General features: G+C 41.2%; 1 protein-coding gene across 1 annotated transcript; it reads right to left on the bottom strand.

The window, feature by feature from the left end:
- Positions 1–222: 222 nt before the first annotated feature.
- Positions 223–20,677, bottom strand: ccndbp1 (cyclin D-type binding-protein 1). Its single transcript, XM_064965478.1, has 11 exons — positions 20,531–20,677; positions 20,136–20,195; positions 19,907–19,986; positions 19,390–19,471; positions 18,057–18,153; positions 15,177–15,250; positions 12,876–12,952; positions 12,210–12,463; positions 3,214–3,274; positions 2,835–2,881; positions 223–910 (listed from the first exon to the last, which is right to left on the bottom strand). The coding sequence occupies exons 1-11, from the start codon at positions 20,616–20,618 to the stop codon at positions 802–804; spliced, it is 1,029 nt and encodes a 342-aa protein (XP_064821550.1). The 5' UTR covers positions 20,619–20,677; the 3' UTR covers positions 223–801.
- Between the last annotated feature and the right edge of the window lie 180 nt (positions 20,678–20,857).

Below are 20,857 nucleotides of genomic sequence, written 5' to 3'. Positions count from 1 at the left end.
GTTTTGGAGGTATAATTTGTACATGTCTCAGATTTTCTCTGCTAAAACCAGGGCATCAGGTACGTGTGCAGGTGCCCTTCACTCCAAAGAAGCTAGTGGCCAATTCACAGATAAAGGCAAGCTGCAATGTGACCGGTGTCTACAGGCAGAGACCGTAAAGCCCTCGTGAAGAATAACGAGAACCACTTCTGAAAAATAAATGTAATCCTGCTCATGTTTGAGTGCAAGGCGAGTTACTTTTATTTTGTATTTACAAAAGTGCCGGTCATTGTCATTTAATAAAATCATATTTTATAGCATGGTCTTCATTGTTGAACAATATTCAGCAAAAATTCTAATTTCCAAAAAGTGGGCAGCAGAAGTACACAGAAATCGCTTTCCCTCAATGTATAATACTGTAGTTTGACTGTGTAGAAATTATATGCAAACGGCATCTTGTTATTGTTCTTTGCAAAGTCAAGCCTGTTGATTAAAGATCTCCAAACAGACTTATGCCACTGCAAAACATCCAGCTAGATGAGTGGTAAAGCCAAAATTAAATCTATAAATATTTATACACACATGAAGCAAGATTTTTACGTTTTGCAAATATGTCTGCTGTCTTAATGATGTATAGAGTGTGTACACAAGGGGGAAGTAAACACACTTGTGTAACATTCAACAAAGTCCATTGAGCTCAGGGTCAGAGAGGATGGCCCCAGTCCTCTTCACACATGTGCACACACCCTCCCTTTCTCCATAAACGTGTACACACACACACCTTTGTCTCCATTCATCTCACGCACACCCTCCACTCATCATCTAGCTGGAGCTTTGAATTAGAGCTTTGATCTTCTGTAGGTTGTGATCCAGGGCCCCGTTCAGAAACTGCACCCAGTTCAGGTCTGCTTCTAAACACACGTGACTCACCCTGGGGGAGGAGGACAAGAAGGCTGTGTCAAAGTAGAGTACACTAAAAAGCAATACTTTTCTTCCCTCCCTCATTCATCCACTCAGACTGGTTCCCTTGATGGAAAACTAATAATATTGAGACAGAGAGTTTAAGTGAGATGTGATGTAAAGAGCAACTTAAGTCATTATTTCTCTCATGAAAGTGTGATGGCTGGCTTCCTCCCTACAACTATGATGCATCAGAAACTAGTGGCTCTCGGTAGACTGTAGCGCATCTGCTACCATTGTACAGTCGTGGCCAAAGGTTTTGAAAATGACAAATATTAATTTTCACAAAGTCTGCAGCCTCAGTTTGTATGATGGGATTTCACAAATACTCTAGAATGTTATGAAGAGTGATCAGATGAATTGCAAAGTCCCTCTTTGCCATGCAAATGAACGGAATCCCCAAAAACATTTCCACTGCATTTCAGCACTGCCACAAAAAGGTTACAGCTGACATCATGTCAGTGATTCTTTCATTAACACAGGTGTGGGTTGATGAGGACAAGGCTGAAGATCACTCCGTCATGCTGAGTGAGTTCGAATAACAGACTGGAAGTTTCAAAAGGAGGGTGGCTCTTGGAATCAATGTTCTCCCTCTGTCAACCGTGGTTACCTCCAAGGAAACATGTGCAGTCATCATTGCTTTGCACAAAAAGGGCTTCACAGGCAAGGATATTGCTGCAAGTAAGATTACATCTAAATCAACCATTTATCGGATCATCAAGAACTTCAAGGAGAGCAGTTCAATTGTTGTGAAGAAGGCTTCAGGGCACCCAAGTTCAGCAAGTGCCAGGACCGTCTCCTAAAGTTGATTCAGCTGCGGGATCGGGGCACCACCAGTACAGAGCTTGCTCAGGAATGGCAGCAGGCAGGTGTGAGTGTATCTGCACGCACAGTGAGGCAGGTGTGAGTGTATCTGCACGCACAGTGAGGCAAAGACTTTTGGAGGATGGCCTGGTGTCAAGAAGGGCAGCAAAGAAGCCAATTCTCTCCAGGAAAAACATCAAGGACAGACTGATATTCTGCAAAAGGTACAAGGATTGGACTGCTGAGGACGAGGGTAAAGTAATTTTCTCTGAATCCCCTTTCCGATTGTTTGGGGCATCCGGAAAAAAGCTTGTCCGGAGAAGACAAGGTGAGCGCTACCATCAGTCCTAATGTCATGCCAACAGTAAAGCGACCATTCATGTGTGGGGTTGCGTCTCAGCCAAAGGAGTGGGCTCACTCACAATTTCACCTAAGACACAGCCATGAATAAAGAATGGTACCAACACATCCTCCGAGAGCAACTTCTCCCAACCATCCAGGAACAGTTTGAAGACGAACAATGCTTTTTCCAGCATGATGGAGCACCTTGTCATAAGGCAAATGTGATAACTAAGTGGCTCGGGGAACAAAACATTGATATTTTGGGTCCATGGCAGGAAACTCCCCATTGAGAACTTGAAACTCCAAGCATTGATTTTGCAAGAACGGGCTGCCACCAGTCAGTATGTGGCCCAGAAGTTAATTGACAGCATGCCAGGGCGGATTGCAGAGGTCTTGAAAAAGAAGGGTCAACACTGCAAATATTGATTCTTTGCATCAACTTCATGTAATTGTCAATAAAAGCCTTTGACACTAATGAAATGCTTGTAATTATACTTCAGTATTCCATAGTAACATCTGACAAAAATATCTAAAGACACTGAAGCAGGAAACTTTGTGGAAATTAATATTTGTGTCATTCTCAAAACCTTTGGCCACGACTGTACTGTCTGACATTAGAAGCTATCAGGTCTTTTCTTAAGAATAATTTATAGATAAGCCCTGCCAAGTGGATGTTTCAGTAGCCAACAGATAAAAACATAACACTGTCTGTGTGGCTCACACAGACAAACAGGCCCTTCTATACACACCTGATGATATCCAACACTTTCTTTAGCACCAAGGTCAGTTTACATGCCTGGAACAAAGACAGAGGGTTTGGAAGAAACATCATAAAAGTAAATGTTGCTTTAACAATACAAGCCATCCCAAACATACATACTTCAACAGAAAATAAATTAAGTGTATACAACATGCCAAGTTGTCCGTCTCATCTATTGTGTTTCAACTACTTCAACAAAGCTTTTCAATAAGGAAATCCTAATAGCATTAACAAAGTAAAACATTTAAATAATGTTATTATTCATTTGGAGCCACCACTTCCAATTAAACAGCACAACTTTCGTCATGACTGAGGTACAATCACTTAATTATATACACTGTCTGACACAAATTATCCAAGCGCCTTACGTTTTGATCCACTCCTGGGTAATCCATGGGTGGGTAGAGACTGAGTACCAGGTCATCAACACTGGAAGCACACAGAGAGAGTCAGAGGTCAACCCCATAAACAAGCGTTGGTTCCTGAGTTAAGCGTATTGCAAAGATTACTTGATCGATCATATACTGTGACCTCGTCCCCAAGGTCAGTGCCTGGTGTGGGCACTATATGCACTTTGGCTAATGATGCACAAGCATGAGAAACTATTCTCAGTCATTACATGAGCATATCTGGCATTCAGTGTAGTTGTATCAACCTGCTTCCTAATTGTGCATCAATTAGCTACTAATGTACACTTTTTATTTAAAAATGACATTTTGCTGCTTCATGTACTTGATGGCAAGGGGCTTTGGAGGTACTAGGAACCAACCATTTATTAAACTTCTGCAGAGTAATGCAAAAACCCGTTTTCCTTGAATGTTGCTGTGTCTATGGTTTCAAAATTCTAGAAATTCACTCCAAATTCCCAGAAATCCTGCTCATTGGACTCCAGATTACTTGCTCCTGATTCTGGCAATATTCCAACCGGCATTTCTGGAAAACAGTGGAATTTTGGGAAAGTTACCACCGGTCCTGCACTTCTCATTTCTCTTATATATAGATCTGTCAATAGCCCCCGGATCTAATCTCGAGCGATGCATGTCATTTTTAGCTGACAGTACAGTCTGATTGTAGTGGGACACTAGCTACACCATTGCATTCAGAAGAAACTACTCCTTTGATTTGGTAGACATTTTATGCCACAAACAGCTTGTCTGTACTTGTTTTGGAGTATAAGTATATGGAGTAGCCAGCCAAATCTAAAAAAAATAGAGATATGTACATATGTTTTTTTTAAACGGCCTCATTCTATTCCCCCCCCAGCCTTGCCAATCATTTCATTTTATTTGGGAGGAGAGTGACAAAATAGACCCTCAAACGCCCACTTTTCATATTTTGTGGGGAGATGCCTTGCGTGTTAGTACATTACATTTGAATGGTTTATTGTGTTGCCTCTTTATACATTGAAATGTTCAGTCTTTTTTTGTGCCGGGCTGGGGGGGGGGGGGGGTGTAATTGGATTCCAGCCGAAATAAACAGCAAAATTATTGAATACTTGAATTACTTTACCTCCCAGATTGGTCAAATTTTCTGTGTTATTGAGTAGAAAGACATGACATTACAATTATTGAACATTTATTAATTCAGAGTGTTGTTTCAGATATTGTCTAGGCCAGGGGTCTCGAACCCTGTTCCAGGAAGGCTATCCTCCTGTAGGTTTTCGCTCCAACCCCCCAGTTGTAACTAACCTGGTTCAGTTTATCAACCAGCTAATTAGAATCAGGTGTGCGAGATTAGGGTTGGAGTGAAAACCTACAGGACCGTAAGTCTCCAGGAACAGGGTTGGAGAGCCCTAGTTTAGGCACAAATTTGGTAAGGTTTCAGACCTGTCAAATCTCTGGTTGGGACTTTGAGGGAAGACGGTAGCTAATTAATCTAGTCAGAAAAACTAGTCTACTGTTTCGATTTAGTTTGTGGCAAATGTAAGAAAACATTTGTTTTCTGTCAAATAAACATGGATTCCCTGTTGAGAAACATAGAATTGCAGAAAATTTGTGTTAAAAATGCAAACCCCCCGACAGATTGTAGAAAAGTGGGTGTGGACAAATCCAGGCGCCCATGAACTACAATTATGATTGAAGAATGAAGCAGGTGTTAAACATGGGCTTTGCTGCACAGAAAGCAGCAGTTAACTGCATTGTTGACACTAATCAAAATCAGTAGGCCTATATCAATATAAACTCGGCAAATTTTTTTAGATTTTCCCCCAGAAAACTTAACATGTGTAAATATTTGTATGAACATAAGATTCAACAAGAGACGAACTGAACAAGTTCCAGACATGTGACAGAAATGGTATAATGTGTCCCTGAACAAAGGGAGGGAGGGGGGCACTTTGAGATATCAGATGATGTAAAAAGGGCTTTATAAAAATAAAATAAAAGATTTGATGTGGCCACAAGCTGCGTTAAGTACTGCAGTGCATCTCCTCCTCATGGACTGCACTAGATTTGCCAGTTCTTGCTGTGAGATGTTACCCCAGTCTTCCACCAAGGCACCTGCACATTCCCAGACATTTCTGGTGGTATGGCCCTAGCACTCACCCTCCGATCCAACAGGTCCCAGACGTGCTCAATGGGATTGAGATCCGGGCTGCGTGAACTTGCAGTTCATTGTCATTGCAGGCAATCTCAACGCAGTGCGTTACAGGGAAGACATCCTCCTCCCGCATGTGGTGCCCTCCCTGCAGGCTCATCCTGAGATAACCCTCCAGCATGTTCTGTGCGTGACTTCCTGCAATACAGAAATGTCAGTGTTCTGCCATGGCCAGTGAAGAGCCCGGATCTCAATTCCATTGAGCACGTCCATAGGCGAAGTTGTTGCCGATGATGTCTGGTGAGGACCTGCCTTACAACAGGCCTACAAGCCCTCAGTTCAGTCTCTCTCAGTCTATTGCGGACAGTCTGAGCACCAGTGGAGGGATTGTGCATCCCTAGTGTAACTCGGGCAGTTGTTGTTGCCATCCTCTACCTGTCCCGCAGGTGTGATGTTCGGATGTACCGATCCTGTGCAGGTGTTGTTACACGTGGTCTGCCACTGCGAGGACGATCGGCTGTCCGTCCTGCCTCCCCTGTAGCGCTGTCTAGGCGTCTCAGTACGGACATTGTAATTTATTGCCCTGGCCACATCTGCAGTCCTCATGCCTCCTTGCAACATGCCTAAGGCATGATCACGCAGATGAGCAGGGACCCTGGGCATCTTTCTTTGTGTTTTTCAGTCAGTACAAAGACCTCCTTAGTGTCCTAAGTTTTCATAACTGTGACATTAATTGCCTACCGTCTGTAAGCGTCTTAACGACCGTTGCCCAGGTGCATGTTCATTAACTTCTTGGTGACAGGGGGCAGTATTTTCAAATCCGGATGAAATGCATGCCCAAATTCAACTGCCCGCTACTCATCCCCAGAAGATAAAATATGCATAGTATTGGTAGTTTTGAATAGAAAACACTGAAGTTTTTAAAACTGTTTGAATCATGTCTGTGAGTACAGAACAGAACTTATTTAGCAGGCGAAACCCCGAGGACAAACCATTCAGATTTTACATTTTTCTTTTGAGGTCACTCTTTTCAATAGGTTTTCATGGGAATCCAGATTTTTAAGGGACCTTCTTGCAGTTCCTACCACTTCCATTGGATGTCAAGTCTTTAGAAATTGTTTGAGGTTTTTCCCTTTGTGTAATGAAGAAGTACGGCTGTTCAGAACGAGGGTAACTTGAAGTGTACTGTTAGAGGCGCGTGACCAGAAAGCTAGCTACAGTTTGTTTTCCTCCCGTATTGAACACAGATCACCCAGTCTTCAATGTTATCGATTATTTACGTTAAAAAAATACCTAAAGTTGTATTACAAAAGTAGTTTGAAATGTTTTGGCAAAGTTTACAGGTAACTTTTGAGATATTTTGTCACGTTGCGCAAGTTGGAACCGGTGTTTTTCTGGATCAAACGCGCCAAATAAATGGACATTTTGGATATATACCAATGGAATTAATCGAACAAAAGGACCATTGTGATGTTTATGGGACATATTGGAGTGCCAACAAATGAAGCTCGTCAAAGTTAAGGCATGAATTATATTTTTATTTCAGCGTTTGGTGTCGTGCCTGCAGGGTTGAAATATGCTTCTTTTTGTTTGCTGGGGTGCTATCCTCAGATAGTAGCATCTTTTGCTTTCGCCGAAAAGCCTTATTGAAATCTGACATGTTGGCTGGATTCACAACAAGTGTAGCTTTAATTTGCTATCTTGCATGTGTGATTTAATGAAAGTTTGATTTTATGGTAATTTATTTGAATTTGGTGCTGTGCATTTTCCCTGGCTTTTGGCCAGGTGGGACGCGTCCCACATATCCCAGAGAGGTTAACTGTTTATGGTTCATTGAACAAGTATGGGAAACAAGGTTTAAACCCTTTACAATGAAGATATTTGGATTTTTACAAATGCTTTGAAAGACAGGGTCCTGAAAAAGGTATGTTTCTTTTTTTGCTGAGTTTGTAATAATACCATACAAGTAGCTTTTAAAAACCTTCAATCTGCTTTATTTTACCATATTTTGGACCAGAATGAGGCTCTCTCCACTACCTATTGTTCCTGCAGTGATGATTCAACATCGTCATCGAATGTTTTCATAATTTATCTGCAGATAATCTCCAAAATCGCTTTATTACTGATAGGCGCCTCTCCTATAAATACACTCAACAAAAATATAAAAACGCAACATGCAACAATATCAGTTCATTGCACAAAGTTGATCAGGCTGTTGATTGTGGCCTTTGGAATGTTGTCCCACTCCTCTCCAATGGCTGTGCAAAGTTGCTGGATATTCGCGGGAACTGGAACACGCTTTCGTACACGATCCAGAGCATCCCAAACAACTGGGTTGTGTCCATAGAAAAATAACAAATTATGGCAACGGAACAGATAGAAAGCTGGTTTGGGTAGCATCCCTAGATTTGTGCCTGGACTATATATCTTGTGGAATGATGAAATAGTATGAATAAATTCATCAAAACAACAACAAAATATGCCAATCATTATTTGAATATGTTGGTAACCCATCGTACACTGCTCAAAAAAATAAAGGGAACACTAAAATAACACATCCTAGATCTGAATGAATGAAATATTCTTAAATACATTTTTCTTTACATAGTTGAATGTGCTGACAACAAAATCACACAAATCAATGGAAATCAAATTTATCAACCCATGGAGGTCTGGATTTGGAGTCACACTCAAAATTAAAGTGGAAAACCACTGTACAGGCTGATCCAACTTTGATGTAATGTCCTTAAAACAAGTCAAAATGAGGCTCAGCAGTGTGTGTGGCCTCCACGTACCTGGATTAAAGCATCCGCCAACTCCTGGACAGTCTGTGGTGGATGGAGTGAGACAGTGATGGAGTGATCCCAGATGTGCTCAATTGGATTCAGGTCTGGGGAACAGACGGGCCAGTCCATAGCATCAATGCCTTCCTCTTGCAGGAACTGCTGACACACTCCTGCCACATGAGGTCTAGCATTGTCTTGCATTAGGAGGAACCCAGGGCCAACCACACCAGCATATGGTCTCACGAGGTGTCTGAGGATCTCATCTCGGTACCTAATGGCAGTCAGGCTACCTCTGGCGAGCACATGGAGGGCTGTGCGGCCCCCCAAAGAAATGCCACCCCACACCATGACTGACCCACCGCCAAACCGGTCATGCTGGAGGATGTTGCAGGCAGCAGAACGTTCTCCACTGCGTCTCCAGACTGTCACGTCTGTCACATGTGCTCAGTGTGAACCTGCTTTCATCTGTGAAGAGCACAGAGCACAATTTGCCAATCTTGGTGTTCTTCGGCAAATGCCAAACGTCCTACACGGTGTTGGGCTGTAAGCATAACCCCCACCTGTGGACGTCGAGCCCTCATACCACCCTCATGGAGTCTGTTTCTGGCCGTTTGAGCAGACACATGCACATTTGTGGCCTGCTGGAGGTCATTTTGCAGGGCTCTGGCAGTGCTCCTCCTTGCACAAAGGCGGAGGTAGCGGTCCTGCTGCTGGATTGTTGCCTTCATACGGCCTCTTCCACGTCTTGATGTACTGGCCTGTCTCCTGGTAGCGCCTCCATGCTATGGACACTATGCTGACAGACACAGCAAACCTTCTTGCCACAGCTCGCATTGATGTGCCATCCTGGATGAGCTGCACTACCTGAGCCACTTGTGTGGGTTGTAGACTGTCTCATGCTACCACTAGAGTGAAATCACCGCCAGCATTCAAAAGTGACCAAAACATCAGCCAGGAAGCATAGGAACTGAGAAGTGGTCTGTGGTCACCACCTGCAGAACCACTCCTTTATTGGGGGTGTCTTGCTAATTGCCTATAATTTCCACCTGTTGTCTATTCCATTTGCACAACAGCATGTGACATGTATTGTCAATCAGTGTTGCTTCCTAAGTGGACAGTTTGATTTCACAGAAGTGTGATTGACTTGGAGTTACATTGTGTTGTTTAAGTGTTCCCTTTATTTTTTTGAGCAGTATAAAAGTGATAATGCCCTCGAATACGGCGTTGAGGATATATTGGTACGGGACTTTACTGGTAGGTGTGTGCCTGCATAAGTGTGTGTCCCGGTTTTAATATGTGTGGGAGATAATTATGCATTTGCCTTATTTCTTTATTAATAGACAATTATATACACTTAATAAATAGTATGACCTTTCAATTCTGTTGAGTTCTGTGTTCCTGTAAAGGGATGGGTTCCACTTTAGCTTTCCGCAGTTAGTCTGGGCTATGGTCAAGGAAATGGGTTTTTGCCAGAGATAGAGTTGAAGTTTACATACACCTTAGCCAAATACATTTAAACTTTCAATTCCTGACATTTAATCCTAATAAAAATTCTGGTCTTAGGTCAGTTAGGATCACCACTTTATTTTAAGAATGTGAAATGTCAGAATAATAGTACAGAATTATTTATTTGTTTCATCACATTCCCAGTGGGTCAGAAGTTTAAATACCAAATACTAATTGAGTGTAGCATTGCCATTCAATTGTTTAACTTGGGTCAAACGTTTTGGGAAGCCAAGCTTCCACAAGCTTCCCACAATAAGCTGGGTGAATTTAGGCCCATTCCTCCTGACAAAGCTGGTGAAACTGAGTCAAGTGTGTAGGCCTCCTTACTCACACATGCTTATTCAGTTCTGCCCACATATTTTCTATGGGATTAAGGTCCGGGCTTTGTGATGGCCACTCCAACACCTCAACTCTGTTGTCCTGAAGCCATATTGTCAAATATTTGGAAGTATGCTTGGTGTCATTGTCCATTTGGAAGACCCATTTGGAACCAAGCTTTAACTTCCTGACTGATGTCTTGAGATGTTGCTTCAATATATCCACATAATTATTCTTCCTCATGAAGCCATCTATTTTGTGAAGTGCACCAGTCCCGCCTGCAGCAAAGCACCCCCACAACATAATGCTGCCACACCCATGCTTCACGGTTGGGATGGTGTTCTTCGGCTTGCAAGCCTCCCCCTTTCTCCTCCAAACATAATGATGGTTATTATAGCCAAACAGTTATACTTTTGTTTCATCAGACCAGAGAACATTTCTCCAAAAGGTAAGATTTTTGTCCACATGTGCAGTTGCAAACCGTAGTCTGGTTTATTTATGGAGGTTTTGGAGCAGTGGCTTCTTCCTTGCTGAGCGGCCTTTCGGGTTGTCGATATTGGACTCGTTTTACTGGATATAAATACTTTTGTACCCGTTTCCTCCAGCATCTTCACAAGGTCCTTTGCTGTTGTTCTGGGATTGATTTGCACTTTTCGCACCAAAGTATGTTCAATCTCTTGGAGACAGAACGTGTCTCCTTTCTGAAAGGTATGACTGCTGCATGGACCCATGGTGTTTATACTTGCGTACTATTGTTTGTACAGAGGAACATGGTACCTTCAGGCATTTGGAAATTGCTCCCAAGGATGAACCAGAATTGGAGGTCTACACTTTTTTTTTCCTGAGGTCTTGGCTGATTTCTTTTGGTTTTCCCATGATGTCAGCAAAGAGGCACTGAGTTTGAAGGTAGGCCTTGAAATATATCCTTAGGTCCACCTCCGATTAACTCCAATTATGTCAATTAGCCTATCAGAAGCTTCTAAAGCCATGACATCATTTTCTGGAAGTTTCCAAGTTGTTTAATTAAAAGGCACACTCAACTTAGTGTATGTAAACTTCTGACTCACTGGAATTGTGATAGTGAATAAGTGAAATAATCTGTCTGTAAACAATTGTTGGAAAAATTACTTGTGTCATGCACAAAGTAGATGTCCTAAACGACTTGCCAAAACTATAGTTTGTTAAAAATAAATTTGTGGAGTGGTTGAAAAATGATTTTTAATGAATCCAATCTTAGTGTATGTAAACTTCCGATTTCAACTGTAGCTTGAGTTGACAATAACTGATAAAAACCTACAGACTGCATTCCATAGACAAGACGTGGTGTGTGACCTGAGATAGGCGTTGTTGTAAACTCTTCCAGGCTCCTTGTCTCATCATCCTGGCATCTGGGAAACTAAGCCAGGGTTGGTGGTAAAACATCCGGTGTAAATAATCAGGAGATGAACCACGGTGGCTTATGAGAGTACTTGGAACCAGCGCTGACTAAGCACTTTTAAGTTCTATATCATGTCTATTTTATCATTATCAGTTATGCACTCGGCACCACACACTTCGGAGTGTGGGGTCGCCGGTTTCATTATTGCAATAATTAATCGATATTGAATAAAGTTGATTGTTTGAAGAAATGACAGTCTCACTTGATTAGAATATTCCACAACATACAGGCGACATACAAACATAACTCTGTGGTGAGTGTAATTCAACCATTCTCTAATGGATGAGTCATATGATGAGGGTGAATCAACTAGGCAAGGGGTAGAGTTTCCATGAAACGTTTTCATATTATAATCTACAGTACTTCTGACTAGTGCATTAGACTAGAATTGTTGTCAAAGTGAAATACTCTATAAAGTACTTTTCAGCAAGTGTTTTTATGGCATGTCAACGCATAGTAGTTGTGGTAAAGTTACAAGCTAGAAATTGCACTGTACACTATTTTGTCCTGTCACAACAAAATGGAATAACTTGTTCTCAGACTAGTTTTTACTAGCATTCTAGCTGAGAGAAACACCCTTAGTAACAAACCAAAGTACTAAAGAGCTGTTTTGATGACACCTTCAAGGTCATCTGCCGAAGACCAAAATCAACCCTCTAACCTAGCTCTACACCCTAATAAGCACTTATGTAGACTAAACTGCCTTAACTTATCCATCCCTTTAAATACATAGGTGAGGAAAGAGCTAGGAGTGGATTTGGAATTGACCATCCTCTTTTACCTGGGGCTGATCTCCTTGCTGATATCGGCCAGGTCGTCCAGCTGCGCTACAGTCTCTGGCATGCTTACGTTGCCATTGGCCTTGACGGCGGACAACAGCTTCCTCAGGCAGGCAGCAGATGCTTTCATCAGGCCCTGGCAGGGCGCCATGAGCTGGCGGTCCTCCTCGGACCAGTATGTGTCCTGGTTGCCCCGCGAGTCCTGGTCCTCGTCATCCAACACATCACTGAATGGGTCCTGGCTCTCAGCCTGTGCCTAGTGGGAGGGAGAGGGGATTTGAGCATATAAACTAGGGCTATGTCACAATTCCTTTCACTGATTTAAAAGGAAATTACTGGTACAAGACATATGGTGGAAACTCCCATCAGCATCCACAAATCCAATACTTTGTAATGAGTATACACTTCAGGAGAATTAAAAAATATATATTATTGGAACACACCCAAGCGAACAAGTATAGGATACAAAAGGAACATATGGAGACAGACGACATGGCAACATAAGGTGACATTACATTTTCAGCTCAACGAAAATGCTAATGTATTCATGGAAAATGTGTACAGCCATTTTTATTAAGTTAGCTACAACTATAAAAGGGTTATTTTCCTTAAGAAAATGTGGTGAGAAGTTGAAATGAAGCCATCATTGGTGAAAGAGTAAAGGGCACCTGTTCCATCTCCTCTATGGCATCCTTTACCACCCCGATATAGGAGGCCAAGACCCCCAGCACTGCTGCCCGGTTATCTGCATGGACAAACACGACAGGCACAGACATGCTCTATGGTTTTCGTAACAATCAGATTGTAGAAAGGGTTGTATAAAACACCAGCAGTTGCATGCCTGACCATGTATATTTATGGCTCTGGGCCAGACATTATATACACTACAGATTTTTTTTTTTTACAGGAATATACTGTATTAACATGAGAATGTACACAGTTGGGGATTGCTTTGGCATAGTTTTTCCTTGTACATAAAACACTTGATTAGTTGGGTGCCAATCAAAATGTATCATCCTTTTCTTACACAGCTTATCTTTTTCAGAAAAATATGTTTTAGACTAGAGCCAAGTATTATGAAATGTTTGGTTTTCGCCAGACATAATGACCCATTTCCCCAAAAAAGCACCTGGATGATCTTGGAAGAATGTTCCATGGACAGAGGAGTCAAATCAATTTTTGAACAAAATGGGTCCCATTATGCCTGCAGAAAACCAAACACTACATTCCTCAGTAAGAACCTTATACCAAAGGTCAAGCACGGTGGTGGTAGTGTGATGCTTTGAGGATGCTTTGCTGCTTCAGGACCTGGGTGACTTGCCTTGATAGAAAGAACCATGAATTTTGCTCTGAATCAGATCATTCTAAGGGAGAATGTCAGACCATCCGTATGGGAGCTGAAGCGGAGCAAAGTAATGATCCCGAACACACGATCGAGTCCACATAAAAATGTCTAAAAAGCAACAAATTTGAAGATTTGGAAAGGCACCATGTCAAAGTCCAGACCTAATCTCAATTGAGATGTGCAGGAAGTTCATGCTTGAAAACCCACAAATGTCGCCGTGGGCCAAAATTCCTCCACAGCAACGCGAGACTGACCCACAACTACAGAAAGCATTTGGTTGGAGTCATTGCAGCTAAAGGTGGCACAACCAGTTAAGAGTAAGGGGGGGGGGTAATTACTTTTTCACACTGGGGCATTGGGTGTTAGATAACGATTACTTACTTATTTCACAAACAAAGTTATTTGTTCACTCAGGTTCCCTTTATCTAATATTAGGTTTTGGTTGACGACCTGATAACATTCAGAATCAAAAAGAGAAAATTAGAAAGGGGGCAAATACTTTTTCACTGCACTGTATTACTTAAATGCCTCATGAGCTTTGATCAACCCAAAATATCAGCTTGTTTGACGCCAATGTTTGTAAATGTAAACAAACTGTTTAGCCTCAAAATACATTTAAAACAGTACTTAAAATAGTCCTTTCTTCCATAGCTCTGTCTATGAATTTGAGAAGTGTTACATTTCTCCAGGCCCATCCCCTTTTAACTAAAACAGAAGCAGGGTGGCCGCTTTGTTATTGCTACAATTAAGGATTCTTGCTTTAAAAAGAGCCCTGTACTACAAATGTAAGTTGAGGAGTTAGCGAGACAACTTTAGTCAACTTTGAGTTCTATTTAGGATAACCGGTACCATGAAATTGGCTCACCTTTTATACAGGTACATTTCTATGGCAACAAATCATTCAGATCTAACCTGCTCCGGGGTAGGCTAACTTAGGGCTAACTACATTTAACCTGAATGAAGTGTCAAGAGGCGCAAGTTGAGGACCAATGAAATCAGATTCCCTCCCTTTTACAAAGATTGCGTCATCATCCACTTGATTTGCGGAAGAGTGATTAAATATTTATTAAATCAAATGCGTTTTTGTGTGACAAATGCATTGGAAACTTCACACAGTAAAACTTTAGTGGGGAAGAAAGCTGCTTGTGCATTGATAACCACACCAAAGTAATAAAATAAAGACGGCACTTCTAAAAGTCAATTTCACACGATAGCCTGCTGAATTTGCAAAACTTCTTAATTGATGTTTCAACATCGTCTTACTGAAGAGTTCGGCGTTCGACTAGCAAGGTGTGACATGCACACGCAGTTACAAGTCTGCAAGAGTTAGCGGCAGGCAGACGAGCAATTTCCACTATCATAGTACGTATGAGGCCTGAGCTGGAATGGAAGGTAACTGAAACTGGCTAGCTTTAGAAAACCCTGAATAGATCTAGCTTGCTTCGTAGTATACTTTTCTGGACATGGAGGCCCAGGGCTGTATTCAGCAGGGCAAACCGTTGTGGAACATTCAGATAAAAATAGACACGTCTTGTTCACACAATCTGACAGCTCTATTCATGTCATTTTTATCTGCAACGTTCAGTACATGCTGAACTAGATGGATTCTGTAAAGTTTACTCACCTCTTGGTAAGTGTGCAAACTGGTCACACGCTGACCACACCCCACCTGTAGATTGGAGCTGTTCCTGTGATAAACTAAATAAAAAAGCTTTAGTAAGTATTGAGGGTCCTTCAATAAAACTGTATAATTATCCTGTCTGACACACTAGCTAGGATTCCATCCAATTGGTGACAGATTTTCATGCAAAAATCTGCATTAAAACAAAACGTACATTTTTCACCAGAGATAAAAGGCTGTGTGTGATGACGTAATGCACATTAAAAATAACTTTTGTGAAATTCCCATGTACCGAATAAAAAAAATACAAGTTAAGATGGTTTTCAATCTCATTTTCAACTCTACGAATGGTTGTCACAAAAACTGTTGCGTTATATAGCAAATGTGCCCACTCCCGTATTTGCACATGCAATCTGGTCAACAGCCCGTGGATACAGTGGAGGTAGGCTAGCCTAAATAGCGCTATTAAGAGCGAGATTATTTTTGTCAAATGGCAGCCAAGCATCAATCGCCATGTCACCAGAACAGAACCCTCAATATTTATTGGAAAAGAGCATCAAGCTCATCACCGTGCACTTTCACCACCCTGTGAAGTTCATAATTTATGTTATCTGTTGCCTAATAAACCACATGCTTTCCCAAGTAGTAGTGGGAGGACCACAACATATCATTGTGTGATTTGCGCATAAAAAGCTGTTTCCAATTGCCATTTCACGCATAATTAATTTTACTGACACAAAAAGATTCCACCATGTTCAAACAAATAAATTGTGTTTCGGCATTTATGAAATTGTACTGACATTTCCTTTTTCCATCAACCCAGCGTTGACTTTCCCCATGTGTCAGGTAATTAATCTGCATTGAACCGTTTGGATCGAAACCTGCTTACTGCTATAGTTGACATGCTAAAAAGGTCAAGTTCACCCAAGTGATTCCCCAAACATTTTTATAGAAAAGCCAACAATAAAGGCTTGCATAATTTTGTATTTTATTGTGTTGCACCGTTGGTGGTAGCCACACCTGATTCAGAAGTCCTGCACACCGGGTAGGCAAAGTGTTCCCATTTTGGACGATTTCATTTTTCTGAAAAGACTAACTTCGCCAACCCAGCATACTGGTGAAATCTGTGGCTAAGTATACATACTGTGCTGGCCAATCAGATAGCTCAAATCACTGTGCCTACAAGCTTCCACGACCTGGCCAGAGGAAAAGTTTGATACCAGCCTAAGAGAATATCAAACTTTTAAAACCATGACCAGAGACTGTCAAAGAATACAGCAAAGAGTGTCTGTTTTTATGAGTTCGTGTTTAAGTTTTTAATCAACACTATTACAAAACACACTTCTGCCACCTCCCACTTCAGCTGCAATGAATGAGTAGCCAAGTATATTGATATCCTTGCGTTTTTATTCATTATTAGCAGCTTGTCATGTCCTTTTTAGGATTGAGGAATATTTAACTTTCTCTGGTCATAGGAACAACATGAATTTGTGCATGAGGCAGATGCAGAGCGACTCAAGGTTTTCCGTCAGGTGGAAGACTGTGTCCCCTCTCTGGTCAGTCCCACCGGATGAAAGGAAGGAGAGAGCAGGGACCATGAGCAGCCTCTGCTGCTCTATCCCTCCTTCCGCGGATACTAATGCCATGTTCAAAACAAATGGGAACTCAGAAATCTCAGAATTCAGTGCATTCAACACAACTGGAAACTCAAAAACAGTCATCCAACTTGGCATTCCAAGTCAGAAACTCTGGGCTCTTTCTAGAGCAGTTGTCTTCAAAGCATGACCATCAATCCAGTAAAATAAAACATCTAATTATTTCAATTTATGTTCAGCTGTACCTTGCAATTGCTACACCAACTGATCTATTTTGCATCAAAGCTCAAGTTCTGAAATAATATGGTCTGAGAAGAACAATATTGGCAGGTCAGACATATAGCCAAAATGCTATAATAATATTAGGCCTACTGCACAAACCTCATTCCTACTAAACTGTTTTTACTAGGGTAATGTTTTTTTTTAAATGACAAAAAAATGTGAGTATAAGATCTCGGCTTGCTTTTTGACTGTGAAAGTGATCTTGACTCATTTCTAAGTGACCCCAAACTTAAGAACGGTAGTGGATGTTGTAGGCAAATCTAGAATAACGACCACTGTCCAACAAAATATTACATTTTTTGACGTCGCGACCGCCGAGCTTGGCCTGTCTCCCAGGCCTTCGATTCCCACAACGCATTGCGGCCTGATCCCTCCACCTCTATCGAGCTAAATGAGGGCATGAAAACTGTTACTGGGTGCATATTACCTACAGCGATACACATGCCTTAGTAACAAAATGATTGTTTGTGCAACTAAGCTTGAAGCAGCCTCAACTCCTTCAACTTCAAAACTGATTGACTGCCTGTCGGTCCACCTGCTTTACCCAAATGCTGTCAAAGCGAGCAAAGTTGGCTGCAAAGACTACAAGTTTTTGAAGGCAATTGCCAAAGAAGAAACATTTCGCTTGACAGAGCTTCAAGTAAGATTTCTTAAATAAGTTGTCAATGACATTTTCTGAGAGTATTAACAGTAGGTTGAATGAATACATGTGAGAAAAACAATTGGGAACCTTTTCCTTTAAGACTCTGCATCAATTCTACTAAGGACACAACTAAGGACATCCTGAAAAATAGTTATTTTATTGTTTGTTTTGTATCTGACTAAATATCTCCATAAAATTACTCTGTTCAATTCCAAACTCCTGCACTCCAAATGTAGGCAATAACAATTCCTACACAGTAAATAACCATGTAAAAAAGGTTTAGTTTAAATTCTAACTAATAACTAGCCTCAACATTGTAATGCATAACAATGTAGATTGTTTCAAGGCTGTGGGCAGTGTTACCTCTGTAGTGGGGAACTGACGATGACGTCCACCAGTTGCACAATGCCATCTAGCACCTCAGCTGTGGCATCTCTCACCAGTCTCCTCAATGTGATACCTACACAAGGAGTAGGAGAGAATTTTAAGACAACTAGCTTCCGTAGAGTACAACTAAAAACCAATAGGGTGCATCTGTTTGTTTTTTTGGGGGGCGGCATATTCAGGGATTAAAGCAACAACAAAACATGACTGAAAGTTAAGTCGAGCTGAGATTGATTTTCTGAGGACAGGTTAACCACCCCTTTCATGTAAAAAAAAGTAATGACCATCATCATTTCTCCATCATCATTTCTCCACATGCTTGTGGAGAAAGAGGGTAATTTTGTGCATGTATTAAACTGCGAGTTTGACCAATTCCAGTCCCCTTACATAGGATCCTCTCCAGGATCATGTTTATGTACAAGGACTGAGAATACTTTTTACACCAAAATTAATTCAAATTAAATGTTTGACACCATCTAAAATACAATTTGCACCTCCAGAAATTATCCCAATAACATATCATTTTAATATATTGGACCATGTGCCTAATATCATATACATCATTAGCAATAAGCACTATAAGCTATAGCCCAACTGATGCTGCATAGTGGCTATAAATACATAGGCTGAAGAATGGGGGTTGACCTTCTACATTTACCTATTGGACACAACATACTGATTATTATTATTTATTCTAAGAATTTTTTGGGGACTTATATTTTAAAGCATTTCATTGCCCTTGTTAGACACCATTGTCCCTTTATTAAGAGTGAGCCTTGAGAGGAATATTAATCTCGCATAGAACACACAAGCCGACTAGGTAAAAAGGTAAACTATTCTACTATGGGGTTGTCTGATTTTGTTTTCATAACATGGCAAAAATAGTACCACTGGAAAATTACACCCTGAGTGATAAAGTATAGGCTTTGAACCACTGTTTGAGTTGAGGGCTGCGGCAGTGCATATTATAAACTATTTAATTTCCTTCATCTGAATATCTGAGTGTCAGCAACAATCATGCATGCCAGTTCAATGCACAGAGCATAAACAGAGAAAATAAAATATTGTAGAATACATTTGGGGATTTATTTCATAGGACAGACATGATTCTGTAATCTTCAGTCCCCCCCACCACCTCCCCAGAGAATTGTATTGTGGATCTACACCGACCTCAAAGAGAACTCTTACCACCGCATATTATGTTGACTTCAAGCAATCCGAGTATTTCCTTATTGATCAGGGTAATAATTCCAACTAGGTATGCATATATCAGTCCTACATGCAGACACTTTCTGCATTTTCTGTAGCTTACCATGGCTTTTGGGCAACCAGTAATACACAGTGGATAGTGCCAAAACGCTCTTCTGGATGGATTCAGCAAACTTCTCACCATCCTGATGAGGAGGAAGAAGTGGAAACATTTACTAATGACAAAATGTTTACTAGCATTATGGTTATAACTCAATTAAAATTTAACTTCAAGCCCATGTTTTAGAGACGATGGGGAATGCAGCAGCAAAGTGTAAGAAGGGTTGAGGGGGATTGGTTAAGGTTTCAGACTTTCAGTTTTGGGATTTGTTTGACATGTTTTAATCTACAGTTTGAGGCATGGACCACCACGATTGGGAGACTGACTGTCGTGGTCTTCCATGCCTGACTGCAGTGCCTGTCAGCAATCCCCCTGTCGCTGGTGGCAGCTTCCCAGTAGTTTGTGTCAGTATTTTGGCCCAATAATTATGGATGAGGGATGATGTCAACTATTGTACCCTTGAGTAACAGTCACAGAGGAGAACCATATTACTTAGCTACATTTGTAAACTCAGTTTTACCTCTTGTGTTGGCAAGGGAGGCTTAGAGAAGGCAAGGCTGAGTTTAGTGGCTTCCTGTGAGGCTGCTTTCACTGCTTGCACTGGGGATTGGAGGGTTAGCGTTATTCACAGCTTTTCTTTTTTTTTTATCACCGAAGCCTTAGAAAGATGACCAAAGGAAATATTAAAGGAAATGTCAGTGCAATTGAGTCACACATCTTGCTGTGTGTTAAAGAAAGCAAAACTCAACTCAGCGTATCCCAGAAGTTTGACAGGTTGAACACCCCATTGGACTCGTTGGACTCCCCATCTGAAGAAAAAACAAAACAACGTTACAACAATTTCTGATTATGCTAATTAGCTAGCTATTTATATAATTAATTATAGCTTTAGCAACCGTGAGCTAGCTAGGAAGACTTGAGAAGCTAAAACACCCTATCCTTAATTAGCTTCCTCAGAAGGCACGCCATGTTTGCTATCTGCATCAAAACGGTGTTGTTAACGTTAGCGAAGCTATCCTCCTAGCCAACGTTACCACCATGTTGCTAGCTAACAACAGCCATCACATGGCTCTCGATTGAAGCAAGCTATCTAAATGGTAAACATATCAATACAAAAAGCTGATAACACCATTCACATAGCTACCCTTTACTCGGTCTCGAACACACTGGACCGAGTTTAGGAGATTCCGTAAAGGTACCGACACGTCCGCACAAGAATTATCAGCACTCATGGCACCATGTACACACGCACAACTTTATGCTATTCTGGAACAACTATTAGTTAGAACATTTTTGTAATGGCAGTCGGAAGAAAATAAGTGACACACCATCATAACTCGGTTTCTGACTCCACCTTGGGGCAGTCTCATGTTACTGCAATCAGATTAGTTTCTTTCACTAACAGTAAACCAACAAATTAATTCAGATATGCCTAATTTCTCTGAAGTTCTGTCAATTAAAAAAACAAATG

Source organism: Oncorhynchus masou, chromosome 5 (assembly GCF_036934945.1).
Source record: "Oncorhynchus masou masou isolate Uvic2021 chromosome 5, UVic_Omas_1.1, whole genome shotgun sequence".
NCBI classification, from domain to species: Eukaryota; Metazoa; Chordata; class Actinopteri; order Salmoniformes; family Salmonidae; genus Oncorhynchus; species Oncorhynchus masou.
The sequence above is the reverse complement of the archived record's forward strand: the minus strand, read 5'-3'. Positions and strand labels throughout refer to the sequence as shown.